Raw genomic sequence first — 16,704 nt, 5'->3', positions numbered from 1 at the left:
CCTCCGCAACGACAACAATATCGTTTCCCCGCTAACTGAACGGCTAACGGCTCGTGTTGTTTACTTCCGCTGGATTCCACACTGTCAAACGTCCGACAGAAGCGAGTTCTTCTTCTTCTTCTTCTTCTGCTACTTCTTCTTCTTCTGTGGTGTTTAACGGCAGCTTGCATCCTTTTTGTTGCATTACTGCCGTCTTCCGGTTCCCAACTACTAGACTTTCCCCATCAGTCCTGTTGCTCGCAAAATGTTTGTCAAGCACCTTCTTCCCAGTTTACTAGATCCCCACTCTAGTATATTACTTAGCTCTCTTCCTTTCATTCCTTGTCTTTCCATTTCTCCAAGCATGCCCCTCCTTTCTGAGCTGTGTCTAGTACAGGTGGTGATAACATGTTGTATACTCTCTGGTGGCAGTGTTCACAAAGACCGGTTGGATGCTTCCCTATCACGTGTAATGTGCTGCGTAGATTGCTGTTTCCAATTCTTAATCTTGACATTGAAACTTCTTCTCTCCTGTTTCCTCCCCTGTATCTTACACTGTTCACTTTGTTCTGAATTGAATGTAGGTGTCTCCCCCTCGTCTCCTGGTCCCATAGTTGTTGCCATACTCTGAACAAAAATGCCCAAAAATAAAGACATGGGCAAGGCATTGATACAGAGTGGTGTCACAGTTGAACGGCCATCATTAAAAAAAAAACGACAGCAAGGATTTCATTCTGTATTTGTACCGATAATCTTGGGAGTGTGTTCCAAACCTTTTTTCTTCCAGGTGGAAATTGCGGTTAAAATAAGTGTATTAAAATGTGTAAATCAATGAATCATGTTGTTAATCAAATGTCATGTGTGTCTCATTCAGGCCATCAATGCAGCACCCTACGGAGTCATTGGTGTGCTTGTCTACACAGACCCTCTGGACATCAACGATGGTCTCATGTCGGACAGCAATGAGACTTATCCTCACTCCTGGTACATGCCACCGTCTGGTGTGGAGAGAGGTTCTTTTAACGGTCAATATGGAGACATGCTCACACCCTACCTGGCTGCCAAAGGTAACCAGGGACTTGTGTAAAAATGGTACACAATCGTTTTTTCCTTTTTTTTTATTGTGTGTTTATTCTACTTTGACTCCAATACAATCCAGAGAGGGACTTTTACCACAGCTTCCAAGAGACATACACAGATACAATCTTGTCATATCAATTATTTTTGTTTTGATATTTAACTTTTCAATAAATTCTTCAAAATCATACATTATTTTGCAGAGGAAACCTACAGAATTCCAGCCAAGGACATCACTGGGATCCCTCCCATTCCAATTCAACCAATCGGATTTGAGGATGCCTACAGACTAATCTGGTTTGTGATGAGACAAATCTGCTTGTGGGATTAATACGTTCCAAAATGGGTTTGGTTATGAATTCATTCTGACTTCTGTGTTTCCATTGGTCATTTCAGTGAGCTAGGTGGAACAGCAGCTCTAGCTTCATGGCAAGGAGCGTTCAACTGTACCTACAACTTTGGCGGTCCAGGGTTCAAACCAACATCTGCTTTCAACAACAGGTAGTCAACAAATTCAAGCATTAGCTGCATTTAAAGATGATCTTGGAGAATTATTAAGCAATGCACCTGTTTAAATTATAAAAGAAACATCATCAAACTGTTCATTTTTACTTCACATATCTGTTTAGGCTAAGGATGGCAAATATCTAATTTTCAATGAAATACTAGAATGTTTCAGTAAAATCTTTTTTTCTTGTTAAAGATGACACAGCAGTTTTGCAGTGGAATATTATTTTGTTTCAATTTCTTGTTGCTTGATACTTCTGAATTTTTCCAGTGATGTGAAACTGGCCATCTTCAACCACGAAGAGTTGAAGAACTCCTCCAATGTGATGGGAGTTATCAGAGGGAGTGTTGAGCCAGGTCAGACTGCTGACCAAGTCCAAAATAGCCATTTTATAACATCTATTTGCAAATTGTAATTACTCTGCTCTATGTGTGTGTGTGTGTGTGTGTGTGTGTGTGTGTGTGTGTGTGTGTGTGTGTGTGTGTGTGTGTGTTCACAGACAGGTATGTGATCTATGGGAACCACAGGGACAGTTGGGTCCATGGTGCCATCGACCCAAGCAGTGGGACGTCGGTTATGCTGGAATTAACCAGAGTACTGGGAATGATGGTGAAGAAGGGTGAGGGCAATCATAGCTTAATGAAAGACTACATGTTTTGTTTATATTGCTGGATACAATTTTAATCTCTCTTAATTTTAGGCAAATGGAGGCCTCGCAGGTCCATTATTTTTGGAAGTTGGGGAGCGGAGGAGTTTGGCCTAATTGGGTCTGCAGAATACACAGAGGTATTTACGATTAATCCACCAAGGAGTATGTTCATGCGTTCACGAGCAATAGAACACTCTACTTCTCAATTGAACATACTGATACAACCTTTCTTGGCCTGGTATGACCGGTAGCTAATGGTGGCTAATGTTAGGAAACTTTAGATGGACCTTCCTGTATAACAAATTACATTTTTCTGAGTTGTTTACTCATTACTTGTTCAACTGTTTCACAAAATGTACCATTATTCCATGATTTAGATTTGCTTTAAGTGTTGCTCATAAACTTGTGTACAGTGACAAATATGACCTTGTTCTTGTCTTTTCTCCAGCAATACTTCACCAAGCTCAGTGAGCGAACTGTTGCTTATATCAATGTGGACATAGCTGTTTTTGGTAAGAAGCTCCTGCTGTACTACCTGTCAGGAGTAAATAAGAAAATATTGAATTCCTTGTTATAGTCTTCGTCCTTGGTTTCACATGAACAGATGCAGTCAATATAATTGGAAAAAATATCAAAAATGCTCTCCAAACAATGAGCAAATTTGCTATCTAGTTGTCTAGTTGAGAGACGTGTATTATTTTCTGGTACAACATGTTTAATGCATGAAGACATTCATCTTCTACTTCGCAGCCAACGCCACTCTCAGGGCTTCTGGGATGCCATCACTTCAGAACGCCATCTTCAAAGCCGCAAAACAAGTGAGCACTTACAAAAACTTACATGTTAATTAGTTTCTCTCTAGCATTTCAACTTAACCAGGAACCTGTCACATTATAGTGTTTTTGTTCCCTATAGGTTGATGCACCTGGACTGGACTCCACATCTGTGTACGACAACTGGATTCGATATGCCAACAGGACGAGCTCGGCCCATGGACTCATTCCCAAGTAATGCACAGTTACACCTCTCTAATCTTCTCACACCTTGAATTTCACCTGTTGTTTATCTAGTCCAAGGAGCTTTATCCATAATATTAAGTGGATAGGTTTTGTCTTGTGATTGGGAATTTGAAACAATAAGGTCAGTTGTTTAACTGTTAAAATCCTGGATCAGAGTGATTGAGAAACATGAACCCACCTTGGGCATCACAATGCTCTTCAGTAGAGAGCTAGCTAATCAGCGGTAATTGGACCTGTGATTGTCCAACACAGTTATAGTATTACTGCATACGTGTAAATGTGTGGATCTAATAGTTTGCAGCTATAAAGAAGCATGGGATACAATACTATTATTGAACAGGCAGCACCTCAGTAGATAAACCCACATTCTTTAGTTTTGTCTTTTTAAGCATTAAACAAATCATTGCATTGAAAATGCCTTTGTACCCTCCACGCAGTATGTACCCTTTTCTCTGCATCGTTAGGGGATTTGTATCTTGAACACGATCAAGTATACCGTATGTGTACCCACAGGAATCTCAGGTTTCTCATGCACTCAATACAAGATGTTTCTTGTCTTTATTTGACAGGGTGGGATACTTGTCAGGAGCAGGGAGTGATTACGCTGCCTTTGTCCATTACCTGGGAATCACTTCCATGGACATTTCGTACACATACGACAGGGTATGCAAGACTCGCTGCCTTTGACTTACTGCAATAGATTTTTGTCAGTGTTGTATGTAGGTTGTATAAACCTTGTATCAGACTGAAGCCAACAGACAAAGGACTAAAAAGCAGACGACACAAGGCAGTGAATGAAAAAGTGTAAATGAAGACAGGGTACGGGTGTTTCGTCCAAATAACAGGCAAGGGTATCAAACCGTTGATAAAAAAATAAGTCCACAAATACAGAAACAGGGTTGAATGCTGGTATGATACAACCAGAGCTCAGACAAACTGGCCACATACAAGGAGAGCACAATGACTAAATACGAGGAAGCTTTAAGAGGGACAGGTGAAACTAATAAGGCAGGTGAAATTAATCAGGTGGCAATCGCATAGTCAGGAAACACTTGAGAGCAGGAAGTGAAGATTTCTGAAACAAGAAGAGAGGTGAGCATTCCAAATTAAGACGGACAATAACTGAAAAGTGGAAACAATTAAAACAGAACAGGACCTACCTGTATTGCAGTTTGATTTTGCCACCTAAATATGCAGTAGCAACAAGCACTACAAATATCTTCAATCTGTGGTCACAAATAAAAGCCGTGTTTATTATTTTTCTGCTGACATGTATTGGAACTCTTCATTGGTTCCAAGAACCAATCCTCCTCCCTGCCAACTGGATCTATGGTTATTTTTCTTCATACAGAGTAAAACGAATGCTCGGATATACCCAGCGTACCACACGGCATACGACACCTTTGACTATGCTTCAAAGTTCATTGATCCTGGTGAGCAGTGATGTCACATACTTTTTGTTTCAGTACTAAAGATAATGCTTTATTTTATGTTATGTCATGCACAAATTTGGCATATTTAACAAAACACCTTTTGTTTCTACTCAGTTTTTCCGTCTTATGTTGTCAAATTTGACAACTGGAAAGACAGCAAAACATTTACCAACAATGTATCTTGTATAACATTTCATGCTACTACTTCCTCCTCTCAGGATTCTTCAGTCACCAGGCCATTGCCAGGACAGCAGGAAACGTTCTGATCCGACTGGCCGACAGCCTGGTGTTGCCATTAAACTGCAGTGACTACGCAGAGATTCTGGAGGACTACCTAAACACAGCAGTCACCCTATATCAGCAAAAACTGCAAGCTAGGGCTATCTCCATGGGTAAGAACAGGACAGTTAAAGATGCTTGAGTGACACAGGGGAATATTGCAATACACAACACACAGAAACTTCATTGTTTCTATTTGGAGCCAAAGACGCTGCAATAATCATTTGACTTACTGCATTGCCTCCATTCGTTTGACCTGAGGTTGGCAATGTCTCTGACGTGAACCAAAATGGTCTATGTCTGAGGAAAAACACAAAGACACAAGTGCTTATAGAAAGTGTCTGCAGGCTGCACTTAAGAACAGAACAAACGGCAGAAGCAGCATCAGTTTCTCCAACAGTCACAGAGGATTAGAGAGGGTGACGTCTTCGCCGGGAAGCTGCACAGCTGATCTGTTTCTTGTTTCAGAACCACTCAAATACGCAGTGGCCAGCTTTCGCAGTGCGGCTACCCATTTGGACCAGGTGATTCACAGTTCCGACCTGGCAAATGAAACGTAAGAGCACAAACTTACATATTTGTATCTCCTTTGCCGTCCAAGTAGAAACAAATGTCGGGCCAACCTCTCTCTCTGTGTCTCTGTCTTTCTCTGTCTCTCTTCTCTTAGACCTCTGAAGGTCAGAAGGATCAATGACCAGCTCATGCTGCTGGACCGAGCCTTCTTGGACCCTCTGGCCTTCCCAGATAAATATGCATACAGGTAAGATGATGACGTGTCAGTCTAAAAGCCCTAAGCAGTTCATGTTGCTTTCTGGTGCTGCATGCAAAATCTAAAGAAGCTGCCATGTGTAGTTTGCTGAGTGCACTGTACTTGATGGCCATAAGGTATATGATAGTAGCAGGAATACGGGCCCTGTAAAGGCCCACTGCTTATTTATAATTACCCTGGTAAAAGCCATTGTTTTTTATGAAAACCTCTTTGGTGGACCCAACCACAGTGTCGGGAGTAAATGGAGGATTTCTTGTGGGAACCAAGATGAGGATGGTGTGAGGTTGAGCGGAGAAGGGCAGGCAGATGAGTGAGTGTGGCTGGTGTGGTAGCTCAGGGTTAGAGTAAGAAGCTGGTGAGACGAGCAGGGAAGTCAGAGAGTAATGATCCTGGAGACACAATAAAAAAGGGTTCAAGTAAATGGCGTGTACTTTAAATCCTCCGTGTGAGCATGCTCAAATGGTTGTAGCTAAATAAAGCATTTTTCCTCACAATAAACTTGTATACGTTTTGTTTATGCTGCATATGATGCTGCATTGTTTAGGGATTGCAGAGCTCCTCCTCTCTACAAATCTTTTCCTCTCTGTGACCTTCTCTTACGCTCCTCTTCCAGTGCCACATTCGGGATAATTGTAGCAAACAACCACCTCATTATGACTCAGCTCATTTCAATTGTTCCGCTGCTTATCATTGTTTTATCACTCTTTTTTTCTCCCCTGTAACTCACGCAGACATGTTATTTGGGCCTCAAGTAGTGCCGGTAAGCCAACCTTCCCGGGTCTGGCTGATGCCTATGCCAGCGCTGAGTCATCAGGACAATCCAGCGCCTGGGACAAAGTGCACTACCACCTGTCAGTCCTGAGCCAGGCCATCGAGGGCGCTGCCCACACACTGGTTGACGTCATATAGACGAAGCGGAGGAAGGAGTAGGGAACTGTCCTCGCTATGGGATTTATTTTTTTTGAACGGGGAACTGCAGCCAATGAGCACTGAACAGCTTGGCCATGATGAGATTATGGATGATATAAAGTGAGGGCATTTAGTAACAAATGAGCAAAGCTCATTTCCAAATAGCGACATGAATGGTGTCTTCTATCTTCGTCACAGGATTAGAATATTTTAGAATGATGCATTCATTATTACAGCTCTTCACTTCAGATGAACCACTGTTAATACAGTTCTAGTTTATTTTCATGTGCACACCAACTGTTCAAATTTGCTTACACTACAGAAGTACCTGTGTAATACTTTCCACATTGTGTGAACAACAGTAAGTACAACAAGAACAATAATTAAGAAAAGGCAAATGTTGAGACAATGATCGCTAATGACATAAGAGACACAGATATCCACCTCAATAAAAACACAGTACAATCCATTGTCTTGTCATGTATTTCTAAAAGAAGAAAGTGATCGTTGGTTTCTTTAGAAAATTAACGACCAGCTCATACATTTTTGGTGATGTCCGAAAAGTTTTCTTTTCTCGTGGCAAAGACCTATTTATTTTTTTCAGAATTAACATGTATAGGTTCTTGACAGAGAACAATGGTAGTCTTTTTTTCTTTCTTTCAAAGATCAAACATTTCTGCTTGAGCAAGAATGAGTCACATTCAATGAGGGATGAGGACTTCAATTATTCAGACATTTACATCATGAATGTGTGCCCAAACTATTTCATCTGACAGGAATAGTAAACAGCCGTACCCCCGAGCCATCAGACCGTCTGTGAATAAGGAAAGCAGACGGGCACCACAGAGCTATTATAGCAGAAAGATGCAATGCAATGTAATTTTACTTTTTTCCTTTATACATTGAATGGATCAAGACCACTTTGATATGTAAGTGTTCACAGCAACATGCAGGGACTATCAGAGCTCCAAAGAAGCTAAATCATCTATATCAAAGCTGCAAAATGAGCACATCTTGAACTGACTGACTACACCTAATCTTGCATGTTTTCTATGGGCCTCCATTGCATCCTGTTACAGTCTGCTGATCTACTCCAGGCCTGGATGTGGATGTGCAATATAGGCACTTGCCACCAGGGGTCAGAAAATGCTTTGAGGCAGTCCTATGGAACTAGTCCGAATTTGGGATTACATTTGTCTATATCACAAAAACTGAGGGACATTAGTGCCTACAAACCCAGTCAAATCGGCCATCTGGAAAAGGTAATTCATTTCCCAGATCAATCTCACCAAAATAATGTCAATAATGCTGTCGAGCCTGGGAAAATTATGTATAGTAAAAAATGAAGTGTAAAGAAAGAAATAAACAAAACAAGGGAGAGAGATGGGAAAGAAGAAGTGTGAAAACTATCTGCCTACATGGGTCTTTCTCTACTTTCTTTCCTGTTCAGGCTCCCCTGTAAACACAGGTCTGTCAGGGACTGTTGGCTTTATCCTGCCACTTCCTCTCTGGTTAACGTTTAGTGTAAGTCACTCCCATCTAAGCCCCTCCAGCCACTGCAGAAACACACCTTGGAGGGAGCACTGGGGTGTAATAAATACAAACTGTTTGTGTGGATGGGCGAGGTGATTTATTTTTTAATCCTGTAACCTTTATTCTCTGAAATAAGATGGACTCCTTAGGTTCTTGGTTCTTCTTAAATTATAAACAATGTTACAAAGGTAGGTCAAATGCAGGTAAATACCACTTAGAAGCATTTCAAATATGCATTAAAAGCAACACAAATATGCATTAAAAGCAACACAAATATGCATTAAAAGCAACACAAGACACTTAACATAGCTGTAGAGACAAGCTGCAGGTGTATAACTCACACACATGTATTTTTACTAGTCAAACAAAGTGGAACAGACTATATGGGTTAAGTCAGTGGCAGGGATATCATGGACATGTGCTTATATAAATTCCACATTTAGCAGTATTTTCAGTGTTTTAGTGATTTTGTCTACCCACTGTATGTTAAAAACGATATCATCCTGGAAACCATCTTTTGGATGTTGCACAAAATACAATGACCCCATTAGTTCAGGACCAGGCTGTAATCCATATTTCAGTGCATTGCAGGAATGACTGGCCATTTTGTTGGCGAGACATATATAGATGTTCCTCTGTATTTTAAGCTGGGGAATATTTACAGAGGATGGATTCTTTTTTTAGCAATGCTGTACTTGACATTCACACAGTTTGACATTTATATTTTGCAGAACTGCCCAGAACAACCAAGGTCTGTCTTTTCATTGGCAATGAGCATTTTCAGTGGCGCAGTAGAAGACGGGGGAGGAAGTGCTTTATAGTTTAAAGGTTCCTCTCTTGCTGATTTCTAAACAATCTGCAAGAATATAAAAATCTGGCTTACTTTTGTGACCAGCTGCTTTATTTTAGTGTGATACATTGCATGTGGTATGTAATGGGAAAATATAGTGTTGTAATATTGTGAGTTTAATAGAGCCTTCCATCATAGGTATCAGAATCCTGGGTCTGTTTCTAGTAATAAACATTGGCCTCTAATTTGCTTTTATTAAAAGGTGTACTGTAAATAAGCAACGTATTGAAGCTTGATAGAACTTACTTTCTTGTGAACTGATTTTGTCAAATATTCCACGATGTTTGTCAATCAAAAAGAACAACAAAGACAGGTGCTACTCGCCAGTCGCAGAGTTTATTCTTTTAAATATACATAGACATTTTTTCCCATATTAAATACCCCACCACCCTTCCCACCCGCATCATCCCTCCCTCCTCCTATTTCTAATCCTCCACTTTCTCTGCTCTCCCCTCCAGAGAGAAAGCTCGTCCGGCTGAAAAAACACACTCTACTTTGTGCAGCATATTTCTTATTAAGACATTTGCGAAAACATAAATTAAAAATACTACAGCTTTTTTTCCTCCATTTTCTGTTCCAACGTCAGACTGTTCTGAACAGAATAAAAAAAATAAAAAAAAGGAAACGGCACAGTGTCCCTCAGTCTGACTACATAAAATGAACTGGATTCCCCTGTTTTTCATGATGTGGTACGACCCTCATAGCTCACAGCAGTCTGTATGATTGGTGAAATGGTAAGAAGAGAAATGTATTCTTCAACAAGTGTCCTGAGTTTGGTCAAATCATATCAGTGTTTTCTATCATATGTTGAATGATGAGACACCGATCAAGATGGCCTATTCCGTTTCAGCCTTCGCTTTCACTAGTGTTTGTGTCTCTGCTCATCTCCTCTCTGCTGGTCAGAAAGTGTGCAAGTGGGGGAGAAGTGGGGGAGGGGTTGATCATTTTCTTCACCTCACAATAAGGGACATGTGAATTATTTGTCCGATGAGGCGGTTGGAACTGCAGGCAGAGTGAAGGACAGTGTGATACGGCACTAGAGGAAAATCCAGGTGTTTAAGTCACAAGGCATGCATGTTAACACTGAACTCAGAGAGTCACCACCAGAAGTGTTTCAGCTGTGACGTGTGTCATATGTGCTGTGTGTGCATGTGTCGGTGTTTGTGCGTTTCTTTTTTGTACAGATAACAGTGTAGTAAAAGTCCTGCTTTTGACTGCATGTATGCTGAACTGCTTTTAAACAGTTTTTTCTAAATTATTTTTCATTTTCAATGAATGGAAGTTACAAGGAATGCCATGTTTGGTTCGTGACATTTTCTATCACCAATTTCTTTTGACTGTTAAATTTCAATGGACAATAAATGCATAAAAGGAGCACATTTACTACAACACTGTATCATGTGTCGTGGGCATGTGGCGTGTCTCATCAAGTCTCATCAAGTTTTGTGTCCATCATTCTAGCAGTCTGTTTCCGTCCCTCCTCTTTAGGAAGCACAGGAGGTGCTGCATTGGCGGTTGGGGAGGGTCAAAGGGCCAACAAGGGTCACACGCGGGGGGAGTATTTAGGGTTTCTTGGCACCTCGGTGAAAGATTTCAGCTCATAAGGGATCCCTGTGTCCACTTCGATGGATTTGCGGGAGAATAGCAGCCGGATATCATTGTGCAAGTAGATCTTCCCAGATTTGGAGCTCTGGAATCTGAGAAAGCCAGAACCAAAAAAAAGTGTGAGCAAAACTATGCTAACTATGACTTTCATGTTGTTAGTGCAATCTAATGGTACGTTTCCAGACATTCCGACACAAGCTAGTCATTTTAAGTTAAGTGTTAACAAGACTTCAGCTATAAAAAGCAACGCAAACACTTGAAATCTCATTCATACCTGAGATGTATCAGGTAGCAGAGAATCTTCTTCCTGTCTGGCACTTTGCCCCCTGGAGATGCCTCGTCCTTCCCCTCAACCCCTTCCTCGACGGGCATCAAGAAGATACGGTGGCGCAGAAAGGTCATGTGATTAACGGGCATGTCGCCGAAGTTGTAGGTCACCAGGAACATCTTCACCACAGTTTTGTTGGGATTAAATAAGGTCTGAGAACAGATGTCAGACCAAGGTCAGCATTTCAAGCAGCAAAAACAAGACAGCTGGCAGTGGTTTTAAAGTATGTGTACAAGAGGTTATTTTTCACATCATATTAAACATTGTGGTAACACAAATAAGATATAGGCAACCTGGGTTTAATCGAACAAAGAATGAGATGAGGATGAAAGAAAAGACAAACGTACCACTTGAATGGTCCCTGCTTTGGGTATGCTGTATCCTTTCTTTCCAAGAGGCTCGAGAGATATCACCCCCTGTGAGGGAGAGAGACCGAGACCCAGCACTGATTAAATGTCCTCAATCACTGTGATTGCACAATAACAAATTATTTTGTACATTTGAATAGCTGTAATCTTTAGGATCTGAGATAAGAAGAAATGTGCTAAAATCTAACTTTTAGGGAGCAGCAGTATTACAATCGTAATTTTAATTTCTGGTTTGAGCCACTGAATCACATCAGGTTTTGCATGTACAACTAATTCCTCATCAAAACCACCAAACGCACAGAAAAAAAAACTAAAATGAAAGCAGACTAATTCCAAAATAACTCCCATTATGCTGTAGTTACAAAGGCAGCTACATATAATATTGAATGACACTTTTATACACAAAAACCCAAGGTTAACACGAGGCATGAAGCTAAGGAAGTGAAAATGGTTTAGTGCAGTTAAAGACCTCTTGTAATCAGGACTAAAGTTGTTCACACATTAATGCCGTTTGTACCTTGCTAAGTACTTGGTGATACAGTGTTGTTTTTGTGCTAGGTTTATTGTTTGTGTACCAGTTACACAACCACACAACATCTTGCAGCGAGAACACACGCGCACACGCACACGCACACACACACACACACACACACACACACACACACACACACACACACTGACCAGGAAGGGTGAGGGTGCGCTGTGCTCTGAGATGTCGTAGTATGTAACCTGCACCGGCAGGGTGGCGTGCTGTGGACAATAAGAGCCGCTAGCACCGATCTCCGCCGCGAAGCCCTCGATCTGACCTGACGGGGAGAATCGTCCCTTCAAGATGGATTCCTGGAACATACAAGAGAAGAGAGTAGATAGTTAACAGGAGCCTTTTAAAACTCTTTGTATTGTAAACCACCAGTTTCATTAAAGACATGAGTATTTATTGCAGCACTGAGTCAAGTTTGGTCAAAGAATCAGAAAAAACACCCTTGGACTGTGAAATCCATAAAAACATTTTCATTAAAACCAAAGGAGTGTTCAACACAGTAATAAAATGTGCATCTGCAGATCCAACAACAATTTGAGCTAAGAGGAGGCTCTTTTGAAAGCATGAAAACATTATTATATTGTTAACAGTTTTTAATGCCAATATATAACTATCCACTGTCCTAAAATGATCTACACAAAGGAGTAAAGCAAATATCATAGATATGGTAACCATGTCATTTTGGCATTAGCTTATTGTCTGCATTTATCCTTATAATGCTCCGATTAGCTCTACTCTCACGTCATTTCTGGTTACAAAAAGCCAAGATGGCGACTGCCAAACACTGAGATGGTGACACCTAAATGCTGAAAACGAGGCTTGAAAACGATAGTCCACAAACCAATTGGTCACGTCACAGGGACATGTCCACTTCTTATATTCAGTTTATGCTTGCGTCTCCTGAAATGATTAAAATAATGTGTACCTCAAAGTTGCAGAGTAGGGATCTGCTGATTGAAGATGAGGGCCAACTGGAACGTGTGGAGCGGCCGGAATCTGTGCGTCTGCCGCTGCGCAGCTGCCGACTGAAAATTACCACAAGAAACACACAGAACAGACTGTTGGTTAGTGGCGGTTCAGATTACATGTTGTCTCCACCAACATGTCATGTGCGTCTGAGTGTTTCTGAATATTCAAGAACAGACAAAAAAGAAAACCTTAAATTCAGAATAACAAACAACCTACACTAACTCTCAGCTTCTTTCCCTGTGTTGACTTTGCTGCCGTCAATCTAACTGACATTGAAGTGATCTCATCTATACACGTGTGTGCGTGTCCTTGAACTCTAAGCATGCACATGTTGAAGTTTAAATAATGTTTTCTTAATCAGTAGTAGTACCAGTATCTTAATTTTCTTCATCCCTTTTTTATGTTGTTATTTGGAATTGAATTATACAACTTCCCTGTAAATATAATGGAGCACTCACCTTTTCAGCCGCAGTCCACTTTTAAGCCGTCTTCCTGATCTTGTGCAGTCTGTGGGCGTCTGTACAAAAAGAGGGCAAAAAAATAAATACGAAATTATGAGTCGTTTTTCTCTTTGAATGTCCAGATTTATGTCAGCCTTTAGCTAAATCACAAATAAGTAACTTGCTTGACATTTTAAAAGAACTAAAGTTCTCAATACACACAAATAAAATACAGTAAGATACTTGAATAAAGACAAAATGATTGTGTTAGTGTTTCAGCGAGAATAATGTATATGTTGTAATTGTATATTTCAGGTGTTCTCTTACTTACGGAGCACTGACTTTTGGTTGTGGCATCACACGCATAAACATTCCCCATTTCCAGGCTGCCTTTCATCTTAAAGGCCACCCAACTGTCAGAAGGCTTGTCAGTACCCAAACCTATGCTCCCTGCTAGCCATTTGCCCACAGCAAACCTTTTACTCATGGTTAGCTTATTGGCATCAGCCAACCTGTGGTTACACTGGCTCTCTACAGAGCTCAGAGTTCTTTGTCAGCTTGTCGTCTCATCGTCACACTCAACCAAAACCACGGATGGCATTTTAGAATATCCTCCTGTCGCCCCTTTCTGTGCCTCTTGAATAGCTTTCTCCTAACCTTTATTTACTGAAATATCACTTGTGACAGTTTAGCCTTGCTTCTCTTCTCTTCCTTTCACTTTCCTCTCTGCCCGTAATTTGTTTCCACAAGTCTTTCTTACATCTGTTTCTCTCTGTGCTTCCCACACACACACACACACACACATACTCTAAACACCTCTAGTCACAATGAGGACACCAATGTATGAAACCCACCTAGTGAAACCTATTGTCACCATTTGCACACACACACACACACACACACACACACACACGCACACGCACACGCACACGCACACGCACACACACACACACACACACCTCTTTCTGCCCCCCCAATGTAAAAATTCACTTCCAGAACCCTTTTTTTTAGCAGGATCTATGTACATGTGTGTGCGTGCACGTGTGTGTGTGTGTGTGTGTGTGTGTGTGTGTGTGTGTGTGTGTGTGTGTGTGTGTGTGTGTGTGTATATGAGAGAGAGACACAGCACACTCATGTGGGGGAACAATGGACCCTCCCTCAATGGGCTTTATTCTCGAGCTACTCAGCCTGTTCCAGCATGGCGTGATAATGAGCCTCCCATCACTTCACTCTTTCACATTTACTCGTTCTCTTAGCTTATTTTTATTTATGACTCAGACTCTTTTCCAGGACTGTCAAGGCTCACAGTTGTCTTACCATCAACCACTGACTTTCAACGGCAATTCCTTATTCTGTATTCAAAGCCTCTGCATATAGTAGTCCAAATGTGTTTGGTCTAAAAGCATGGCATTTGCATGCAAATGTGCACATGCTGTTTTTTTGTGTGCTGCCATAAAGTCACCTAAAGCTTCAGGTTTTTTTTTTTTTTTTTTAAAGGCGAGAAATAAACCGTATTCCTCAACTCAAACTTGCTTCTTTCAGGTACTTTATGATAGGACAAATATTACAATCGTAGGAATTTTAGTTTTATCTATATATTTCAGACTTTTGCAATTGGAGATTCATCACTACTGCGGAGCAGTAAGTTAACTGCATTTCTGTCCCCAAATGTGCTAAGTATGTGTCAAATTCGGTCTCTTCTTTGACTGCAATTTATCAGTTTACCGCTGTACATTGTGTGCTAAGCTGGCTTGTGAAGTAGCTAAGCGTGCTACTGTCTGTAATTACAGTCAAGTTGCATAACTGCTGACATTCACTATTAGCTAGGATCTTATTTTGAACTGTAGGCTGATGCAGTTGTTTGGGTAAATTAAATTACTCAAAAGAAAATTTTGAAGTCAGAAGGATGTGAGTGTGCTGACCTTAGGCCGGTCCCATGCAGAGGGAAGCAGGTGGTTCCAGTAAGGGGCAGCTTTAGCATCAGTGCTGCGACATGAGGCCGGGCCAAGTCCCGGAGCCAACAATGACAGCCTGCTTCTTTTGGATGTGGAGGGGCCCTCGTCTTCTGAGCATGACTCCCCTGTGTCGCTCGGCGACAGCAAACGCTTTTTGGCTGGCCAGTGGCCTCCAGAGGATAGATGGTGGCCATTACTACTTGGAGTTTTCTCCCAGGAAGCCAGGCCATTGGAGGAGGAGGAGGAGGAGGTGGCAGCCTGGGTAGCACTTCGCTCAGGTGGGGAGGATTCAAGTCCAACTTCCCATTCGGTTGCCTCCCCTGGCTCCTGCAGTTCTGTGTGGTGTGGGGGGGAGAAAGGGCCTGGAGGGCTGGTGGGACTAGCAGGGTTTGGAGTCTCATACATGGACATTTCATATATGTGGGGGCTGGGCTGGCCTCCAGATGAGCCATTAACACAACTCTCATTTGCAGGGCTACCTAGTGAGTAGGTGGGTGTGTGGCCCCCGTTAGGTGGTTCAGTCCTGCCTGAGCTACCGAGGGAATGGCCCTGGTCACAGAGATGTCCATGCGGGTCACACATTGGGGGTGATTTAGGTGAGAGTGGAGCAAATACATCAGGAATGGGCCTGTCATGATTGTGCTGAGTTGGGCGTCGAGAGGGGTTGTGGCTTGGTGAGAGGGGTGGAGACCTGGGGGACAGTCCACCCTCAGAGTCTCTGTGCTCCATCTGTGTGCAAGAGTATACAGAACCAGGCCCAATCGGTAACCCCATCCCAATACCTTGAGCCGGGGCTGGCCCACACAGCACCCCTCCCTCCAACGCCTCATTGTCTGCGAAGTCCCCCAGGTGGGGGCGTTTATGAGTCAATTGTGGCTCCTCTAGCCCTCTTTTCGCGCCCAACCGGACAGGCCTCTGTTGGGTATCAGTGTGGGTTTCTGTGGAGGTAGAAAACCCCCCCAACTGGGAGAAAATAGAAAGCTGGTAGACCTTTTGGAGGCGCAACTCCTCCTGGCCAAAGTGCCTGGGCGCCCCAGGTCTGACACCAGGGTCTAAGCCCTGTGTTCGGGCTGTAGGTGGAGGCAGGTCCCCCTCCTGGGCCGGAAGCTCTAATGGAGCCTTTTTGCGGGCCAACTCCACGTGAATGTGCCGCATGGTTTCTCTGCAGGAGGATAAGAGTCTTGACTAACTTGCAACAGGGTCAAGTAGGTCCTCACAAGTGCCAGTAGGCAAAGGAAGATGTTTCACAGGAATAGGAAGTCCTACTCTTCCTGCTGGGGTGCTGTCAAGCAGTGTGAAGTAGGAAGCTGAGCCGCACAGCACCTGAAAGGAACAACATACTGAATTACTATTCAGGAGAGATTTCAATGAATAAATCAATAATGACTATACGAGTGAAGACGACATTGTCAACAATGATGTTAGAACATTTAATGATATCTGCAAATTAGGGTATTTGAGTTCTGAACTTGTCTTTGTCAAATTTTGCAACA

At 42.2% G+C, this 16,704-nt stretch overlaps 2 protein-coding genes across 2 annotated transcripts in view; one reads left to right on the top strand and one right to left on the bottom strand.

The window, feature by feature from the left end:
• Nucleotides 1-6,622, top strand: part of naaladl1 (N-acetylated alpha-linked acidic dipeptidase like 1) — a gene marked incomplete at both ends in the record, with an annotated part of 39,535 nt that extends 32,913 nt beyond the window's left edge. Inside the window, 15 exons of the mRNA XM_079221910.1 lie at nucleotides 854-1,046; nucleotides 1,260-1,353; nucleotides 1,453-1,557; nucleotides 1,835-1,920; nucleotides 2,064-2,183; nucleotides 2,265-2,350; nucleotides 2,662-2,725; nucleotides 2,964-3,031; nucleotides 3,129-3,220; nucleotides 3,802-3,895; nucleotides 4,584-4,665; nucleotides 4,884-5,057; nucleotides 5,413-5,500; nucleotides 5,612-5,704; nucleotides 6,445-6,622. Of these exons, the coding sequence (XP_079078036.1) occupies nucleotides 854-1,046; nucleotides 1,260-1,353; nucleotides 1,453-1,557; nucleotides 1,835-1,920; nucleotides 2,064-2,183; nucleotides 2,265-2,350; nucleotides 2,662-2,725; nucleotides 2,964-3,031; nucleotides 3,129-3,220; nucleotides 3,802-3,895; nucleotides 4,584-4,665; nucleotides 4,884-5,057; nucleotides 5,413-5,500; nucleotides 5,612-5,704; nucleotides 6,445-6,622 (1,617 nt within the window). The remainder of the gene's footprint in view (nucleotides 1-853; nucleotides 1,047-1,259; nucleotides 1,354-1,452; nucleotides 1,558-1,834; nucleotides 1,921-2,063; nucleotides 2,184-2,264; nucleotides 2,351-2,661; nucleotides 2,726-2,963; nucleotides 3,032-3,128; nucleotides 3,221-3,801; nucleotides 3,896-4,583; nucleotides 4,666-4,883; nucleotides 5,058-5,412; nucleotides 5,501-5,611; nucleotides 5,705-6,444) is intronic.
• A 2,820-nt stretch (nucleotides 6,623-9,442) lies between these two features.
• Nucleotides 9,443-16,366, bottom strand: atosb (atos homolog b; the record flags this gene model as incomplete). Its single annotated transcript, XM_079221783.1, has 7 exons — nucleotides 9,443-10,702; nucleotides 10,885-11,090; nucleotides 11,286-11,354; nucleotides 11,988-12,146; nucleotides 12,773-12,872; nucleotides 13,275-13,333; nucleotides 15,179-16,366. 7 exons carry the CDS (start codon nucleotides 16,364-16,366, stop codon nucleotides 10,549-10,551), a joined length of 1,935 nt encoding a protein of 644 aa, XP_079077909.1. The 3' UTR covers nucleotides 9,443-10,548.
• Nucleotides 16,367-16,704: the final 338 nt, after the last annotated feature.

Source organism: Taurulus bubalis (assembly GCF_910589615.1).
Source record: "Taurulus bubalis genome assembly, chromosome: 8".
In the NCBI taxonomy this organism is placed as follows: Eukaryota; Metazoa; Chordata; class Actinopteri; order Perciformes; family Cottidae; genus Taurulus; species Taurulus bubalis.
Note: the sequence above shows the minus strand (reverse complement) of the source record. Positions and strands in the feature narration are given on the sequence as shown.